The 20,994-nt window shown below is 40.2% G+C and overlaps 1 protein-coding gene across 1 annotated transcript in view; it reads right to left on the bottom strand.

Annotated features, from left to right (window-relative positions):
• Positions 1–7,320: 7,320 nt before the first annotated feature.
• Positions 7,321–20,994, bottom strand: part of IGFBP3 (insulin like growth factor binding protein 3) — a 20,078-nt gene continuing 6,404 nt past the window's right edge. Inside the window, exons 2-5 of the mRNA XM_029963200.1 lie at positions 20,849–20,985; positions 16,729–16,955; positions 15,072–15,191; positions 7,321–8,976 (exon numbers count right to left, since the gene is read on the bottom strand). Of these exons, the coding sequence (XP_029819060.1) occupies positions 8,851–8,976; positions 15,072–15,191; positions 16,729–16,955; positions 20,849–20,985 (610 nt within the window). The 3' untranslated portion in view covers positions 7,321–8,850. The remainder of the gene's footprint in view (positions 8,977–15,071; positions 15,192–16,728; positions 16,956–20,848; positions 20,986–20,994) is intronic.

Genomic DNA, 20,994 nt, shown 5'->3' with positions numbered 1-20,994 from the left:
TCCTTATCTACAGTCTGGCCTCATGTGACATCTTGCCAGGACTCACCAGGACAGACGTCTGCTGAGCTTTTCTGGAGCGGGCTGTCTGACTTGGGCCAGACTCTTCCATATACTGGGATTAGGACTAATGCAAGGAGGCAAAGCAGGCAAATTTTATATCCTCTATCACAGTGCTGCCAGGAGCTTGGACCATAGATGATGTCATGATTTGTCCTAATTTTTATGATCAACCTCAATGATCAGGGTGAAAAATCGAAGGTCTGCAGTTTTCCTGGTTTACTGTTCATAGGGCAGTTTGGTTTTCCTTTTTTTTTTTTGGCATGTGTCAGCCAGCAGTCCTGGCTTCAATGTGTGGCTGTTGCAAAGGTGTCCCTCCTGCACTGGCAAGATAAGCCTGAGGGGAATGAGCGGGCAAACAAGAAAGGCAAGAAAGGTGCTACAGGACTCTCTTAGCAGCTCAGGTCACCTGGCATGCAGCTGGATGTATAAAGGGGATGTACTGTTCCTCATTAATTTAGCTCCTCCCTTCATATCTGCTTGCACTTCTACTCTACCTAAAAAAAAAAATAGTTGGTGGGAAGGTCTTCAGTGAATATCTGTAATGTTTGGTTCATGTTATCTGAGAACCCTACCCACCCAGTTTGTGCTTCTTCCTGCCAAAGCCCTGCCAGGTTAGCTGCAGCAGGGTTTGTTCCAGCCATGCCTCCTCCTGCCCATGGCTTACTGCCAGCTGCAAAACGCTCATAGCACAGAAGTGAGGTCACTGCCCTCTGCACTACATTTTCTACTCTCCATTTCCCCCTGACGCTGTCCAAGACAACCTAAAATCACCTGATAGTGGGCCCTGCTCATACTGAGTCAATTCTGCTTATCACTTTGGTGTACAGCAGAGACACATTTGTGTCAGCTAGAGCTGGTAGAAGGTGAGGGAAGAGAAAGGAGGAGAGAAAGAAAATGGTGGTGAAGGCTCTAACACTGAAGGCTCGTCACCATCCCTGTCACTTCTCTACCATAAGAATACATACTTTGAAAAGACAAAACTTAGTCAGGGAACACTTTCTACCGACCCAGTCCAAAGTGCAATTAGATATTGAGCACATGAAGATTTAGCCTTTTCCTTTACAAAACAAACATATTCCTTCAATCTTGCACTTGCTAATGAGTCTTAAACACAGACCAAAATAAAAATGCAAATAGAAAAAATGCATTACATATAGCTTGCTTTCCTCAGAGAAGAAAAGCAGGATGATAAAGAATGGTACACGCCAGAGGCTTGTCACAGGATTTAGTGCATTCCTGGAAAGCACTCAGCTCCCAGAGAACTAGATATTACATTGGATCCCAAACAAAATGCTAAAACAGAGCAGTTTTCTTCTGCAAAGTCAGAACAAAAGATGTTTGTGCTTTACTAGCAGTCTAGCAGCATCAACTTTTTAGATTTATAAATGCTATTTTTTATACCCATGTCATTGCTTTGCTATCGCAAAATAACGCTGATGTCTAATCCCTGCCCAACCCATAATAATAATAGTAAAAAATCTCTGTTTAAAAAAAAAGAACCAAGTGACTCATTTCAAGCGAGACTTTTAGCCCATGCTGCATATTGAGCAGTCAAGTCCTATGCCTGTTTTTACACACCACTTTTTAGGTTGGTCTACTTTTCCTCAGCTATCACTCCACTGATAAAACACTAGCCTAAACAGTCTCCCAGGCTGCACTGACAACAGATGCATGTGTCTATTGACACATTTTGCATTTAGGGTTGTTGTACATTGCATCAAGAATTGGGTAGGTATTTAGACTGCACAGGAAAGTAGGGTATGAGCAACTTAATAAACACCTAATTGTGTTTAGCACATTTGACATTCTAACAATTGGGTAGACAGTATATATTGAGTAACAGTACCAGAGTTGGTGCAAGTGGAAGGCTTCTCTTACTGAAATGCCACCCTGTATTATCTAGTCACACTAAGGTAAAGGTGGGAGGGGAGGAGAGGATCTGCTAGGAGTACAGCCAGTTCATTCTGTATTACCGAAAAGTACCAAAAACAACAGCAGTGGAGCAGGAGCCCAGACACACCAGCACTTGTACTCTGAGTAATGAAAACATCTCTGACAATAGCTCTCTCAACAAACTATGGCTTTATTTTATTTTCCCTCCTTTCCTCCTCTCTTGACCCATCTCCTCCCTCAGGGTTCATCTGCAAGTAAGCTACTGTGAAGGTTCAGGGAGAGGGGCAGCCTCCTGCAGAAGAGGTGTGGGAGTAAGGGTGCTTGTCATGGATATTGAAGTAAGTTCAAACAAACGAATGTAAATTTAGTCAGTTCCGCATCTTGGCTGTTTAATTTTGAAAAGTTTCTGCTCATCTTTTCATACTCCCTCTTGGATTATCACGTATGAGTGGTAGCATGGGCAGCACAGCCAAGACAAGGCACACAGGGGAAGGCAGGGCTGTGCACATGCTTGGCTCCTTGCCACTTCCTTACCAACCACATTTCCCATCAGGGACAGTGCCTGACCAACAGACTTCCCTTTTCCAGCAGAGCCTCCCTCCTGTTGTTTTGCCATGCAGAACACAGCATGGGCAGTCGTCCTTCTGCTCTCAGTCTCCTTCAACTGCTCTTAAGCTAACAAAGAGCAGCCTATTTGTGCCTACACTGAGGTTTCTAATTCTGCAATTATGCCAAGGGTGACATGATTTTTTTTCTCTCTCACTGATGGTGCTTTGTAGTTCACCAGGTTGATGCGTAGATGCTTAGTGTGGGATGTCTCTGGATGCATAGAGAAAATGCTGGCTGTGTCATCATCTTCTTTCATATTTTCATATCTGCGTTTTACCTGCAGCTTCTGTTTATTGCTGCTTTGGCAACTGAGCCCTCACCATTTAGCTTCAGCAAGGGAATAGAAAAAAAGATCAGCAACACGTAGGGGTAACATAGCAACTCTATGGCAGGATCTGAGGGTTGAAGACTGCTTTCAGCACCCACGTAATAAAACAGTAATCAGCTTTCCAAGCTCAGTCAGTTAGGTCTTTTTTACTGGGTGCAAGTTACACGATAGCTAGCAGACAAAGGAAACAAGTCTTTACCTTGAATAGTCTCTGTATGACATAAGCAGGTAAAAATAACCTCTTCCCTCCAGTTGCAAGAAATGAGGGAAATGCACTCTCAGCTTGGCTCTCATAAGCAAGTCACTCCACTACCTCACTTTTGAAAGGTCTTACCACACATGGCTGTGGGAAGCAGTCCTTCTCAATGACATTTTCTTTAGATTTTTTTTCCAGGATAACAGATTTTTCTGGAGGAAATCTCAGCTTCTCTCTGCAGCAATAATTTTGCTGCTTTTCTTTCCATACCCACTAATGGAGAGAGCAGTGGGGTGAAATTAGCCATGACAGAGAAAGGCTCTTAAGGAATTTAGATAGGTCAGCAGAAGTGGAGAGTCAGGATACACAGAGCAGCAGGACATGCATTCTGCAAGGATAAACTGAGATTTGCAGTATTATCCTCTGCTCCTGCTAATACTTGGTCTCTATTTTTTTTCAGCTGCAACTTTCTGCCCTGAAGTCATTTGCATTTTTTAATATATGTACAGGATAAAAGCAGAAGCAAAGCTTTTTCAATGGGATTTTCTCTAAGGCTGGTATACACCAGCTTCTACATCTGCAAAATCTGAACTGGAAGCAGTAATACCTAAAATGAGGAGTTTTAAAACTAAATGGTCTTCTAGTGAAAAAAAATTTGCACTACTTTGCCATTTTACCAGGAAATTTCCTTTCTGGCAGAAAAAGGGGTAACATTTTCTCAATCAATGCATTGTATAATGTAGACAATCTCATGTACTGGGACAAACTCGGGACACCAAGCTGGTACATCCTGACTGGTTCATAGGATCAAAGGATGGTTGAGGTTGGAAGGGATCTCTGGAGGGGACCTGGTCCATCCCACCCTGCTCAACCAGGGAACAGTTGCCTAGGACTATGTCCAGATGGCTTTTGAGTACCTCCAGGGATGGAGACTCCAAAATCAAATGGTTAAATACATTCCAGTTATAAGAAGATACCCAGATCCATGGGATATATCAAAAGACTTCTCTTCTAATGGCCTTAAACAAAACCAATGTTCCATGCTTGCAGATGAAGCCATTACTGATACTAACCACAAAAAAACTTGCCCTTGGAATACTGTGATATCTTTTTGGATCTTATTTTTGGATATCTCAGAAAAAAAAAAGTCACAGTTTGGGAAGAAACAGGAGTCAGTCTTTTCTAATATAGGAAGCAAGCATATTATTCTGATCAAAATTAATAGAAGTGAAGGGTTTCTAAAGGCACAGCAGGACCATGCAGAAAACAGCTACCTATATAAACATTTCATTTGGAATACTAATATGCTTTGGCATACACAAAAATTGCTCAGTACCTTCCAAACTTTAAATATAATTCCTATTGCTAGGATGTGAAATCTCTGTGGAGCCATCCTTGCTTACAGTAACTAGATACACAAAAATGATTTCCCAAAAGGTTTCAAAAACCATTGCTTAAATTTAGGGCTCAGTTCAACAAGGAATTATGCTGTGTTAAGTTTTCTATTGAATTTAGTAATAAAAAGTTCAGACTGTACTAAAAATGAATTAATTATGTGGTTTTGGTATTCATTGAAGCCTCCTTCCCTAGTACACAAATAGCTAACACTATGACCTAAAGGGTGTGTATGTCAAAAAGGTGGAAAAGAATATTCTGGGCTCCAAAAACTATAGCATAGAACATCTATTAAAAAAAAGAGAACTTCTTCAAATAATTTTTAAGATAATAGTGCTGCCTGCAGCCAGCTTTAACTTGCATTACAGTCAATGGTCAATTACAGGGATTTATGCAGCTATTTATTACACTTGTTAAAATAAATACTTACCACATCAATCTGGGCTACATATGGTACCCATGCAACATACCAAATATGCTCAAAAAGAAATCAGCAAGTTTTGCAGTACATACTTGGAGCTTTTGTAGTGCCCTGCCAGGCAAATATTTGAGGTGTAAATAATGTTTGCAGTTAAAAGGATTTTTCTGAGACTTCTTAATATTAACCCAGATCACGTGAGATTCTTGAAAGAGCTTACTAAAAACTAGAAAAAAGCTGTTCAATAATAAAATATACCACCTGAACTGAAGGCAGTGAAGGCACCAAGATAAGAGGTATTTTTCTAATGCATTGGTTCCATTTCTGTCATGAAACCCAAAGTTCTCCCCTCACTGTAGCTCTTAGCAGGAATCATTTCTAACCTGTGCATGGAGGGAACTCATCTTCCTCTGAACTGATACTGACCCATGTATTTGCTTCAGGCTGCCTACATTCTGCTGTTTGGATGTAGATCACAAATATATTTGTTTGAATTGCAGCCTGGCTCCCTTAGCCATAAGAAAAATCTTCAAATGACAAGTACTCTTGTCTATTGAATTGAATGCTTGTCTTCATAGAACTAGGAATGTTAAAAAAAAATAAAAAAGGAAAAAGTCACCACTGATTCTCTTAATCTTAAAAAGTTAAATTTTTGGGGGGGATAATAATGTCATTTTGCATTGAATACCAATTTCATACCATTTCATACCAATGTTAACTGATAGGAACATCAGATTGGCAATGGCAAGTATCCAATACTAGTGCAAGCAACTGTGTTTGTAAAATATATTTAAAAGGCAACTTCTGAAAAGAAGGAAGCTTTAAATTAAAGGTGAGAAATTTTTGGGGGGGGGGCTATTTTTACACACAATTTTTATTTTAAAGACATCTGTTGGAAGCAAAATAAAACTGACTCGCACAACCATGCAATTCTTTAATTTTTTCCCCCCTTGTGGCTGTATGTTTCCTCTGTTACATACTAAAGACCATTAGAAGGCGCTGACCTAAATCAGCTGAATGCCATTTCTTAAATAATTCATGCGACAGATTGCTTGCTTGAATCAGTTTGAGTTCCTTGAGATGGTTTCCTTGGGTCTTTTATAAAAAAATATCACTTAAGGACCTTTACTAGTCAGCTTCTTCTGTATTTCATGGAATCATAGAATCAGGTGGGTTGGAAGGGACCTCCAAGATCATCAGGTCCAACCCTTGACCCACTACCGCCATGGTTACTAGACCATGGCACTAAGTGCCACATTCAGTCGCTTTTTAAAAATCTCCAGGGATGGAGAATCCACCACTTCCCTGGCCAGCCCATTCCAATGTCTGACCACCCTCTCCATAAAGAAATTCTTTCTAATATCTAACCTAAACCTCCCCTGGCACAACTTGAGACCATGCCCTCTTGTCTTGAACCATTTGTTTTAAATGGCAGGGAAAAACATAAAAAGCTTAAATACTTGACAAAATACCCAAATCAGAAATCTTGTTCACAGGTTGCTAAAACATTCTTGCATACTTGCAAAATGTGGCTTGCAATGGCCACTTTTGATAAGAAACTGACTTCTGTTTTCAGAAGGCTCACCAGATAGCAATTAAAAAAAACAGGCAAAATATTCACTTTGATTAACTCAATTCTTATTTTTCTATCTATGATTATGCTCAAATATTGGTGTAAATATAACTTTCTTCTCTCTGTGAAATTACTTGAAAGGAATTGGTTTACAAATTTAAAAAAAAAAAAAAAAAAGGCCCAGCACTTATTATTTTGCCAACAAATCTCTGCAGGTATTACACTTGCTTCAGCAACAAAAATATTGCAACAAATCTTCACCTTACAACACTTTATGTAATCATCTGTCGGGAAATCTGTATTAGCCTGCAGTAAGCATCACTTCATGTATATTTTTTTCTTACTCTGAGGTTATAAAATTTCAGTTTTATCATGATGTGAACTCATTTAATTAGACAGAAATTGGAAAGATGTGCAGAATGCACATAGGGTTGTTCAGCTAATACATTAATAGTAAGGCTTTAAACATCTGACTTATAGTGCTTGGCTGCCTCAGTCCTGGTGAACTGCAAAACCAAATCTTTCCCTGTCAGAGCTTCAAGACATTTGCCACTGCTGGCAGGAAAAAGGATGGTTGTAATTCATGCAGTGGGTAAGGAATGAGCTCCTTGGCCCCATGGTCTCTCTTCCGTCACACAACCCCTGACCCATCAGCGTGAAACCCACTGTCCTCAGTCTTCATAGAGTTCCCAACTCAACAAGAAATTACAGAGTTGATGGCTTCTTTTTTCTACAGTGACATCAAACATTTATAGTGACACATATAAGAATATATATTTATATAATTTGTAAAAGTATTAAATCATTTATATAAAATATATAAATAAATACATATACAAAATATGGCATTACTTTCCAGAGATGTTACATTTCACAGTCTACCTTTCATTATCCAGATTTCATTGTCATACAGAATTTTCCACAAAGTTCAGTAAACAATCAGCCTCAAAAAAATAATGTTGCCAAAGCCTTCCTTATGTGAAAGCATCACATACCACAACAAAACCAAATAATTTCTCTTCCAATTAAAAAGACACATAACACCATGGAAAACAGCTAGTTTAAATATTTAAACTCAATGGTGCTTAGATGCAGGCAAATGATTTCTGCCATAGTCAAATCAAGCAACAATTGTGTGTAGCATAAACGAAGTGTCTCAACACCCAGGGCCCACAATCCCCCCGTTTTGTCAGCATTGTTTTGAAACAGGAGTTCCTCGTACAGAGTATGTGCTTTGGTAGAATGTACCAAGACAACACCTTTTCAAAATAAATAAGCAAATAAAAAGGCTGGTACTGTGATGGCAATTTTTTTGTCCATGAATATTCTGTATTAGTGTGAGCAGGAAATGAAGGAAATGTAAGCCCTGTTGCACAAACTGAAGCAAAGAACAGAAGAAAGCTTTACCAAGAGCTTCAGTGCAACAGTTATCCTTTTCCAGTGGCATAATTCAGTGATGGTCACATTAGAAAATAACAATTAGAAATAACAATAAAATAATTTTTAAAAGTTATTTTAGTATTTGTAGTTATATCAAATACACAAAATCTCAAACTCTTCTGGAAACACTTCCTTTGCTCCACAAATTAATTTCTATTATCTAGAACAGGTCAGTTGTATGTATATGGATTAAAACATATTTGTAAGTCATTCCATACCCTTGCTTTCTCTTTGCATACAGAAGTATACACTAGAATTACCATGTAATATTTGGTATTCACATGTTACATTTAAATAAAGTTTATTAAAAAACAATTATATTAAATACAGACTAACAGAATATTCATAATATATTTTACAGAAAAAATAGCCATGTCTTTATTCTAGAAATACATTTCTTTAAAAAGTTCTTTGAGATTTTTATAAAACTTTTTACCCGTGAAGACAAGTTTCCCATCAGACCTGTAAAAAACGCCTTACCTTTAAATCCTTGTAAGTTTTTGTTTGTTTGTTTGTTTTGTGGATCTTTTTTCTTTAATACTTCTACAAGCTTAAAATCTATAAATTCTTTAAAATAAAGTAAAAAAACCAACAGTATCTTTTAGGATCAAATTGGTCACAGGCCCTTCTTAAAAAAGTAAGTGGAGACTCCCTGAATCCATTCTGAAGTGCCTTTTGTTTTTCTCTCTCTGGGTATCAATAGTGCACGTTTACATGAGATTTCAGAGCTCCTACATGTCCTATAGGAAGCTCAACACATGTTGGTGGCAGGGTGCAGCTGCAGCAGCATCTGCGGAGGCTGCAACTCTCCATCTGCTGCAGAAGCAGAGCTTGGTACTCCACATGCAATGCAGTCCACAGTGTTTGCCCAGCCCCCCCAAGGCCTCTGTGAGGTCCAGCGGCCACGCCCAGATGCCAAAAGAGCTGGCACCCAGTCCTCATTTGCTTTCCAAGTTATAGCAGTGGACATCTCCTTTTCCCTTCCCATCATACCCGGGAAGTGGCTGTCCGTATTTATCCACGCACCAGCAATAACCTCTTTTTCGGCCTTTGGACGGGCGGCACTGAAACAGAATAAAAGACTTGGTTTGCATGATTTAGGTTTTCTCTGCTCTTAGTGTTATACAACAGGGATTCCTGCTCATTTGATAGATGCACTACCATATCCTGACCATATCTGACAGAATCAGAGTATTTGTTACCACTACAAAGTATTTGAATAAAATCAATACCTCTGGGTCTAACTGCTCCATAATAAAACTGCACTGAGGACTACAAAAAAAAAGCCTTATGAAGTAATCCCTGTTATATTTGGCAGCACAGTTGCCCCCTTTGAATACCAGGACTACTTACTACAGTACAGGCTAATGACTGGGACCCATCTTTGGAAAAGAAAGTTAACAGATATGTTCTACACTAAAGCACAGGTCTGGAAAAGACAACCATTGCAGCAATAAACACTCCTGGCTTGCATCTGTTTGCTTGAGGAAATTCAAAACTGTAGCTGATGTTTATTAACAGATATACAATCCTTCTGTAATGGAATTATCACTCCAACAACTGCTAGGTGTACTAGAACTTTACATGTATATTTTCCTATAAATAAGGTTGCATATCTACTAGTGTATAATCCATGACAGCTTTAAGTTAACTGGCGGCATTACAACAATGTTGACTAACCTGAAACTACCACAGGCAATGACACTGAACCTCTTTAGAAGCAGTAGAAACGCATTATAAAGTGTACTACGTACTCAGTAAGTAATGTCCCTCCAAGAAACTAAGAATGGTAAAAACTAGACTAAAGGAGATAACATGCTACAGGTTGCATTCAGTATGCAACTCTGGATATAGTTACATACTGCGAACCTCTAGGACCTCATAGGGCTTTTACCCGCTTATAAGATATGTCTCTAGAATCTCACTAGGTTTGCAATGATCAGCCTCACTGTCAAGACACAGCCCCCATGTCAGCTCACGTTTTGAGATTTGGTGGTACAGGATTTGCTTCAAATGCAAACAAAAGGGGCTCTTTACTCAGGACATACTGACAAAGGACGCAGTGACACAAGCATACCTAGTTTCCTGAGGTTTTGTCTGTTGCATTGCCAATATGAAGGAAGATTGGCTAGACTGAAGCTACTTACATCCCTCAACACTGTCAAGTCTATCGGACAAGCAGAGCAAGTGTTGCCTCTAAGATCACATTCATAGCAATTCAGGTTTTTAGAGGTTCAGGCTGGTAAAAGTCAGATAAACTTGGTCACTACCACCCAACTGCTTGTTCTCCAGGGTCTCCAGGAGGGTATGGCAGTGGTTCACAACTCTAAGTGCCTTTTCCACGTTCAGGTACACAAGAACACATCGAGCAAGAGTTGGGCTTCATATGCTGCTCAAAGTGCCTGATCCTTTCCATGTCTAGTTTAGTATCTCAGATGACAGGGTGCTATTTTGGACAGAACTGTGAATATAGATCACTCCAGGGACAGCATGCACCAACACACTGGCCCGTGAGCATGGAGTAGTGCAGGCAGTCTTCACTAGGAACTTGTAAAAGAAGCAGGTCACACATTAGATACAATTTTTTCAGCAAGTTGTTTATTTTAGAGTAAATGAAGTAATGTTAATCACCATAACTGCAAATTAATACACCCTTATGATATATTATTGAGTAACAAGCCCAATGCAGAAATAATATGATGCCCTCCCTTCTGTGAATTTGCAGTCCTTCTACATTAGCCCTGTGAAAATGGACAGGAGCAGGATAACAAGATCCAGCTTAAAGTATATGTTAGTTTAGTTTTAGGAGAGGGTGAAGAGGTTCAAACCTACTGAAAGAACAGCTACATTAATAATTTGCTAAACTAAATTGTTACCTGCATTTCAGTTCTAGTTATCTTTAAGTCTTTAAACATAAGTCTTACTACTTATGTTTACTGTCTCAAAAGCCTGACTAGAGCTTACACATACTCTCCAGGATTTCTATGAATGGCTGCTCCAAGTCCACTGATGTCAAGAGAAATTTTCTTTCTATTTTGATGGCAAGTGGACTGGACTCTGGTTTAAGCAGTATTAACATTTAACAACTTAAATTCTTCATGCTCAAAACAAAGGAATTAATAAAAAACAGTCTTTGTACAATTTAAATTTTACAGAAAAGGAAACTGAGGCAGCACTACTTGAGTTGTTTTTCCCAACAAAGCAGGCACAGATGGAGCCCAAAGAGCATAGGCTTCTGGTTGCCAGCCTGGTGCTCCGGCACTTCTGCTAATACTGATACACTTCTGCTAATAATAGTAACATAGTCTCCCCTTTTAGAATTACTATATGAAGTATGTTACACAACTCTTGCTGATTCATAGGCTTGCATCACTCTCAAAACAAATGATCAATTAAAGTTAACTCATGTTGTTGGAGGCGTTGATTGTTTTTTATAGTTGCACAATCAATTTTCAGAATTAACTGCAAGATGAAGTTAGTCTGCAGAAACACCTTCCCTACTTCTAGTTTGGTTTTTTTTTTACTTCTTCTAGACAACCCATTTGAAAAGCAAACCCCTTGGATCATTTTACAGCTGAAATAACACTCTATGAAGAACCAATTTATCTTTTCCAATCTGTGATTTTGCACTACCCACTCCATCATGCTGTCAATAGTAAAGCACTTCTAATTCAAAAGTGATGCTTTTATCCTAAAACAGCTAGCATGTATTCCCCACAGAATACATAGACAGATCACCTGGAAAAAAAAGTATATCTGCTCTTGTGAATTTTGTACTCCACATACATTTCAAGGCTCTGCCCAGCTCTTCTGTATGACTTCATAACTTCAAAAACCTGGAAAACTACCCAAGTGGTGGAGACTAATTACTTCTGATAGAAACACCAGCTGCCAGCTTCCATGCCACCTGCCCCTCTCCTTTCCATAAAGAAGTGCCGCAGAGGCATTTGCAGGGCACAGCAAAGCATATGGTATCCCATTAAATTCCTGGTCAACCCAGTGGTCTCCATGAAGCTGCAACTGTGGTCTTCAGGAACAGACTGCAGACAGTATTGACATATACCTCAGGCCATTTTGGCTCCTGCCAAGCCCAGCTCTGTTTTCAGTGGGACACTGCCAGCTCACATTTAGGTGAGTATCTGGCTGCAGTACACAAACATGGGGCAATTCTAGTAATTGCCCCATATAATAGTTCTAATTTCATCAAATCCTTTTTTGCCATGCTTGAGGCAGGAACATGCCTGTATCAACCTATTCCACATAAATATACCTATATACCACAGTTGAATAGTACAACCTTACATGCATGATTTAATAAGATGAAGAATTCTAAATTTTAATAGGTCTGATCTTAAGGAAGTTTATATATAAACACAAGGTGTGAAATATTTTTCATGTTATACCCTGACAGATAAATTTATGTTCCTAAAATTGTTTCACACATGCAAATGTGTTGTTCTTGAAAAGTTAATTTCTAGATATCCACAAATGTAATGAAAAATAACTGCTTTCAACTTGACTGGAAAGAGCAGGTGACCAGGAAGGCAGAATATGTGAAGTGCATCCTGAATGAGTTTAATAGTGTCCAGTACAATCATAATTTAGCAGGTTCCTACCATCCCACATCTACCACATTCTCATCCTAGACAGCAGTGTTGACAGTTGTTTCCAGAATTCAAAATGCCTACCTTGCACTCATTTTTCATTGGATTTACCATCTATTTCCTAACCTATTATTCTGCATTTTCTTGTGACAATATAATGTAATTCAACTACAGATTGAATGCTGCTAATAATGGCAATGAAGTGAATTAATAAAATAACCTAGCATTCTGTTAATGAGATTAGACACCTGCTCACAGTGTTCAAAATATCAGACCTACATGATGTTTCAAAAGGAAACCAAACAAACACAATTGCCACAACTCCTTGCAGGCAGTTAATTAGGTCTGGACAGGACTCACTTTTCAAATTGATGATTTTTTCTAGGAGTTAATGCTTTGAGGGTAACTACTGTTTGTGGTTTGTATTTTGTTGGTGAGAGAAGCAGGCTACCTCTGTAAGCCTTATCTGTGAAGGCCTGTTCCCAGCACTGATCGAGATTCATTTATGGGATCAACACACCAACCGAATTTCATGTAGAATATTTACTCACATGGACTCTGTTTGTGGGCATGTCCTACTGGATCCCAAGTCATCTCAAACTACCATTGAAACTACTGGACCTGGGTAAATTGGCACAGTGCTTGACAAGGTTGGCCAAGTATGAAAGTGTCCCTTCATCATCTGTGTTTGCTGACCAGACAGGCTGTTGCACAGAGTGGAGGAACCTTTCCTAAAGCAGTTTTGAAAGTCTCTAGGCAGGACAGACACTACACAGAGGGCAGAAGTATGTATTTTCTCTGTACCACTACCTTATTCTCAGCTTCCAGGAACAAAGGCTAGGTAAAATTATTATCTGACTTTCCTATTTTTTAACTTCATATTTCCTTTTTTTCTGCCTTGGTGGAAGAACTATGACTGCACTTCAAAGTACAGTCATCCTCTAAAGTAAGTCACTTTAATATGTGCTTACTGTGGATCTGATTTACTACATACACATGCCAGAGACTGCCTGCAAATCACTACACTTTTGCTAACAAACCAAAAACCTCAGAGTCTGAAGAGAGATGAAAGGAAGATCTACCGAAAAAAAGTAAACAATCTGTGGTCTTCTGTAATACCTGGAGAAGGAAAAGGGCTACAGCACACTTGTATGCCTTGAATGCAATTAACTGATTCTTAGCTGCTCTAGAGCAGCTAAGGAAATGCTTTTATGGCTCTGCATAGCACTTTAAAGCATTTTCTGAAAAAACTCTGATCAAGATGTTGAGTTTTGCTCTCTGCTAGTTTACATGCAGCATGACAAGATTGACACAGGCTTCTCAAAGCTCCAGGCAACAAGAAGAAACTTTCCCTGCTTGGGAGTTGCCATCACCTGCTTGGGAAAAGCTGGGAAGCATAGAAAGCTCAGCAGCATGCACCAAAGGTCAAACAGTGCTGTCAGTGTTGGACTGATGGCAGAAAGGAAGGCTGGAAATCTCACCCCTGTTGCAAATGCTCCACCTGACACTGCCAGCTTAATGCAGAGCTCCAGGGAATACCAGAAAGGGAAAGACTGTTTCTAAGAAAGCTGGAAGCCAAAAAATGGAGAGATACCATTCCTAAAATAAGGTTGCCTGGTTGGAGGTTGGCCTCTCATTTCCAACCAATGAACTGCATTAGCTAGCAACAGAGAGTCAACCCCTCCTTTGGTTACCAGAGATAGAGAGGCTGACTTGTGTAAACCCAAATGGGAGAGACAAGATTGTCCACAAACAAAACTTGTCCTTGAGAAAAGTCTTAAAAGAAACCTTTGAATTCAGGAAATTTTGGAATTATACCAAGAAACATATTTGGAGGTAGGCCACTAACTAAACACTGGAATTAGATGCAATATGCACTTTCCCAAGTTCCTGAATGAGCTTCAAGGACAGCACTGAATGGAGAATGCTGTTGTAGCTCAATCTGACACAACTGAAGCATAAATACCCACAGTTTCAGTCTGCATTTCACAAGAAAGGTCACAACCCCAGAACGAGAAAAGGGCTGAGAAGCCATCCTTGCTGCAGAGTAACTACTAGAAGTATCACTTTCACGATAACATGACTTGGATTTTGGAAGCGATCTGTGTAGCACATAAAGGACAGATATATACCCTTCTCAAGTTGCTTTTTGTAATATGATCCAGTGTAGTTCTTCTAGGAACTCTCAAGCAGCTATTTACAATTCAAAGCATTGATCTATTGCAGTCATATGGTGACTGCAACATTAGCTCTGTGGGTTATTGCAGAGGCACTGCTTTTTTTAAACCAAAGGCCATTAGTATCTAGGACACCAGTCAACCCATGTGTGATTAGGTACAAAGTTTCTCAAATGAACCTGTTGTCATGACCAACAGAAAATAAAAATACTATCCCCACTTGACAAGGTACAGCGCTATCGAGTCAGGTCCTAAAACTGGAAATGAACTAGTTCCTTTATAAAATGATATATAATGCACCTTGATGGTAAGATCTTCCGACAAAGATGTAGAAAAGGTGAAATGCATTCATTGAAATAATCAGAACTCTGTACTTACTTGCTTTTTCTTGTAGAACCCCTTCTTGTCACAATTTGGAATATGAAAGCCCCTTGGACTCAAGACATTCAGGATCTTTAGGTGGTTTAAAGTGTCTTCCATTTCTCTACGACATGGACCCTGTTAACAAGCATATTTGAGAAAACACAGATGAAACTTAATTCCCAAATTCTATCTTTCAGATAAGAGTTAATAAATCTTTAAAGGGCACAAAGCACAAACTCAAGCAAATCCACTAAAACAAAGGGATGGCTGGATGTGTCAAAAGGCAGACCATTCACAGAAAAAAATCTGACTCTCTGCTCTATTCAAGATAAAGCGATTTCTAAACATTGAAAGCCCTATGCTATGCTGAGGCACCTACTGGCATTTCCAGTTGAAATCACAGTCACATATATCCATGGGAAGGCTTAACCAGTATGTCAATCAGTAACATATAACTTAAATTTGGAAAAGTTGGCCTTGCACCAAGTGGGAAAAGAAGAAAGTAGGTCACTGGAAATATACTACTGGGTAGGCCTTCCCTAATGACATTTGATTTTTGTGATTCTGCTGGATTTGAAAGCTTAAATGAAATAGACTGAACTGAAAACAAGTAGTTTGGTATTATGTATATATAAAATTCCTCAACTTTGGACAATGATTCCCAACTTCAACTGAACCAAATGGCTGCAGAAATGCAAAGGACCAGTTGCACACAGTCTCATTAGATAAGTATGTCATTTTTCCTTACTTTCTTTATCTCCAAAAGGCTGACAACAATGTATTGAGGATTAGCTCTTGGACAATGAGCCAAAAAGAGCTTCCAGAAGCACTTTTAAGAGCATGTCTCAAACACCAACTAATTATTTCTCACTGCAGCCCTTTGGGGTAGGGAGTAAAGCGTTATGAGCCCCACTTAGCAGTCAGAAAACCAAGAGCAGAGGAGTTCACATTTTGCCAGAGGCCAAGAAGGCAGTCAGTCTAAGCAGTGGGACTCAAGAATCACAGCCCACAAACTCTGTGCTTAGCTACATTCTGTCTGGGCATATTACTGACTTGGTCCACAAGCCCACTCCCTCAGTGGAAACCCAAAGAAATTTCTTTGCATGGTTTAAAAATGTTTAAGTTGCTGTATTGACACAAAGACTCATTTGGTGCAGTTTTTAATTAGTGAAGTAATGTCATTTATACTTTCAAGTGGTAATATTAATAGTTTGCTCATATAAAGTGCCTTTTATGTGAGTGTCTGAAAGCATACAGACTCCACAGTTCTACTGGAGATCAAAATGGAGTTTTTTGCTTAGTAAAGACCTTCTTTGTTGCTTTCACGTTTTCCTTCTGTACCGATCTCACAGGCTCTAAACACACGCTTTAAATTGCTGCTCTTACTGCTCAAACACACTGACTGCAAATCACATGCATTCAGATTTGGTCCTGAATTGGGACTACAAAAAGATCAACAGCTTTTTTTAAATTATTATTTTCAAGTAAGCTTCCAAAGTCAAACAGACCAGTATCAGAAGCTAATATGCAGATACAGCTAGAAGACCACTTGCTGACAAAGGCATCTTGCCCCTGACAGACTTATTTCACATTTTTACAGACACCAGCAGCATTGGTAAGCTGGTGTACCTTTGCTCATGGGACCCAACCATCAAATACAAAAAATACTTACATACTCAGTCTCTTGTTTGGATTCAGAAGACAAATTCAGTGTATCTGTACTCTGTGAATCATATTCCACTTTATAACGCTGAGTATCTTTGGCTTGCACTTTCCTGATGATATCTATTTTGATGTGTGGTGGATGCAATTTGGAATCTGGCACCCTGTGAGAGTTTGGAACGCCCTGATTTTCTGTGCTGCTGGTACTCTGGTCTTCTTCTGAATCACTGGAATTTCCTTCAAAAAGAACAAATGCAGAAGAAACAATGTTAATCAACTGCCAATTGCATCTGCAAGAGCAGATGAATCATAGGATATCCTGAGCTGGAAGAGACCAACAAGGATCATCAAGTCCAGCTCCTGGCCCCATACACCACAGCGCCAAGAATCACACCTTGTGCATGAGAGCATTGTCTGAATGCTTCTTGAACTCTGGCAGGCTTGGTGCTGTGACCACTTCCCTGGGGAGCCCAACCACCCTCTGGGTTAAGAATCTTTTCCTGATATCCAACTCGAACCTCCCTTGACACAGTTTCATGCCACTCCCTCAGTTCCCATCACTGGTCAGGGCAAGAAGAGCTTGGTGCCTACCTCTCCCCTTCCTCTTGGGAGGAAGCTGTAGACCAGGATGAGGTCTCCCCGCAATTAACGAGCCATTAGATTAGTCTAAATGCTTAATTTTCCTTTTTACAAAATAGCAATATATCAAAAGATGAACAATGTAGCATTCATAGAATAAGCCAGGTTGGAAAGGACCTCTGAGATCATCAAGTCCAACCCTTGATCCACTGCCGCCATGGTTACTAGATCATGGCACTAAGTGCCACATCCAGTCTCATCTTAAAAACCTCCAGGGACAGAGAATCCACCACTTCCCTGGGCAGCCCATTCCAATGCCTGATTACCCTCTCTGTAAAGAATTTCTTTCTAATATCTAACCTAAACCTCCCCTGGTACAGCTTAAGACTATGCCCTCTTGTCTTACTGATAGCATGCATCAGCATCTTTGTTACAGAAGTGATGACTTTTGTAACTGAAGCATCCTGATGCTCAGAGCGGCCTCATGAGGTGCCTCCACCACCCGCGCAGCCTGCACCCAACACCTGGAAAGCAGCCAGCGCCACCGCCCCTCGGCCCTCGCTGCATTCCCGCCCGCCGGCAGCAGGGGGCAGGCCCGCGCCGCCGGAGCCCAGACAGCCTCACCCCAACGGCGCCAGGGCGCGGATCCCTCCCCTCCGCCACTGCTGACTTCAACAATCCCAGCTCAACGCGGCCGGCTCCGGACACTTTTGGGCTGCGGTATGGCTCTGCCTTCCCCAGGGTGGTAATTTTTATTTTTTTTATTTTTTAAGAGACGTTAATTCAATCAACTCTACCGCGCTGAGTTTCCTGGTTCTAATTAGCCACCTCTAACACTTCTCCCCCTCCCCTTAACTTTATTCAACACACAGATCAGGAAAGAAAAAGAACAGCACGCTTTCATTCTTCTGCTATAAAAATCAAAATCATTTCTAGGTGTACAAAACACACTTTAAAGATAATGGAAAAAATGCCATTCATTCTGTAATGGTGTCAAAAGACAAACATTGCTTTCACCTCGAGCTTCAAAAATATTTTCTCTTTACCACTGAGAAGACATCAGGAGAAACACATTTTTCTAACATACTCCATAAGTCCAGTGTTCCTGTCCCTTCTGACATATTTGTCTATGCTGCTTTTTTAAGGAAATCCAATTGGGAACGCACAATAACTGATGTGTTAACATCATGATAGCACCCAATATTAAAATTATATTTGATGATTCACTGAAAAGACACAAAAGCTGAGAAATTCAGTGCTAAACCTGAAAGTCCGCATTCACATAGTTCATTTGACACTAAATATTTCAACACAGGCAGTACAGTGGCACTGCCAATACACAGGAATGGTGGAAGGAACATGAGAGGAAGCGGGATCTGAATTAACATTTTGGTACCAGTGGTTTTAGTGTAGCCACGGCTGGCAATTGACATAATTGACCAGGAAAATCCAAACTGCAGTGCCAATGGATTAAGGAAGTTTAAGTCTTAACTCTCAATTTCCTCGCTTTTGTGGGTTTAACTCAGACTCTCAGTGGTATTTGAACATATTTTTGGTGGTTTAATGTCCTGTTTTGAAACAGTGGTATTTTTTCCCCCACATTCTCAATGAAATTTGCAAGAAATGAGTCAATAAAATGTTATGAACATGAATCTAGGTCTTCTGCGATCAGTTCAGTTTACTAGTTTTCCTCTTCTACCAAAAAATACGTAGAAAATAACGTGCATTGAATATCCATGACCATGGCTGGTCATTTCAGTTTACACAGGCCATCATATTTCAACAGCACTTCTTACACTTCAATTTCAAATGGTCATATTGCCACATTTTAAACTGTAAAGCATATTTGATTAACTCAGTTTCACAAAACTTAGTGCCATGCTAGCTTTACACCCTCATAAGAGAAACAAAACTGCTATGATAGTTACCAACTCTTTTTCTAAAACAGATTAGAAGGGTTGCACGTGCACACTACTACTTAACACTTTCGTGCCCAAAAAAACCAACTGGAAAGTCAGTGGTCCACTACAGTGCTACTGTAATATACTCCACCCTATACCAATTTCCAGCAATTTCGTGAACTAGTAATGACCAACAGTATAGCACATGATGCAGGACCTAGCTGTGTGTAAAGGAGATGATGTGATCCTGCTCAGAGAGGGTGTATACCATGGAGTGTTGTATTCGGAGCTGGGAGTGGAGCAGTACCCACAAGGAGGTGGGCACTACATATCACATAGGTTTGCAATACTTCTCCCTTGTTGCACACTGTGTTTGCAACCTTCACTCCTTAAATGTGAACTGTATGGTCCTACTTTGAGCTTTTTAAGCAATCAAAGCTTCTGCTGATTTCAAAATCGGAGCTCTCCCTCAGCCAAGAATGCAAATTCAGAAATTCAGCTGAAAATGGAAAGATTTTCAGCAAAGTGCAGCTGTTTTCCTTCTCTAATAGTCAGTGTTAAAAGCACTACATTAAACAGCATCAACTCTCAAGTATCAAGAAGATGCCCCCTTGTTTCCAGTGTCACTCCAAGGATAAGTAGGAAGAGCCAAGCTCATGTGATGAAGGAAGCTGCTCCGTGTTCCAAGATTTAAAACTTCAGTGAATACCTCTAAACTCTCATTTAAATTGTCACAGCTTGGGAGCAGCACATAAATAATTATAATAAGGCTTTGCCTATTCTTCCAGAAGCCAGTTAACTGGAGCACTGGTGCTACTGCCTCAGCTAAGGAGAGGATAGTGAAAGAGGCCCTGCAACCTAGCAGAAAATCTCCTGGCTTTTTAAAAATGCAAATAGGAAAAAGCCTTTTGACACACTTTTCTATTAAATAAATGTTCACATACTTGCTGTTGGCTAGCAAACAGTTTAATTAAATGTTTGCATAGAGGGACTGTGCTTTCTTGATCTGAATCCCAAGTTTCCCTGTCTTAAGTTTCCAAATGTGCATGCTAACAGAGCTTTTTCCAACCGTCCCTTTCCCTTCAAACAAAACAAAACCCGCTCAGTGAACGTCTCATTTACAAGACACGGAAGAGGTACGGGAAAGCTTCTTTTGACCAAAGATTTATTTGCAGTGCTGGCAAAAAACAAACGTCCTCTTAAACACTGCTGTGCAAATGCTTTGTTCTGAATAACTACCTTTCCAGGCCAAAGGGATATTTAATTCTTGGGGTTTTTTTTCTTCCCCTTTTTTTCCTCTTTGTGCTTAGATTTCCCTGACTTACCCACGCTGCAGCGCAGGAATTAGAGCCCACTCCCTCGAGTTTTTGCACACCCTCTTTCCAGGAACACTGGGGACAAACTGCGAGGATTTCATCCTCTCTCTCTCTCCATTCAAGCTCTGTAGCCTGGGAGTCCCACGCACCCGCAGAAGCAACATGCAATCCCTCCCCCACTCCCCCCTCCCTTTTTTTTTTTTCTTAGAATAAAAAAAGGCAACTCTGCCTCTTTTGCGAGGAGCTACCTCTCAGCATCGGTATTAAAGAAAAGCTATATATACAAAAATAAGGTGGAAGAAGTAAATTGTCCTTTCCTTCGGTGAAAGCACACCTCCTTCAAAACGATCCCAGACTCGGCTACGTGGCTGCCGGCGGAGCCCCCGGCCCGCGGACCGACAGACGTCGGGCAGCGAGCGAGGGCCCTTTCCGGAGACAGAGCTCCGCGGCGAGCTCTCCCGGGCCTCCCCGCTGCAGGCA

The sequence above is a fragment of the Manacus vitellinus genome, unplaced genomic scaffold (genome assembly GCF_001715985.3).
Source record: "Manacus vitellinus isolate BGI_N305 unplaced genomic scaffold, ASM171598v3 scaffold_55_pilon, whole genome shotgun sequence".
NCBI classification, from domain to species: Eukaryota; Metazoa; Chordata; class Aves; order Passeriformes; family Pipridae; genus Manacus; species Manacus vitellinus.
Note: the sequence above shows the minus strand (reverse complement) of the source record. Positions and strands in the feature narration are given on the sequence as shown.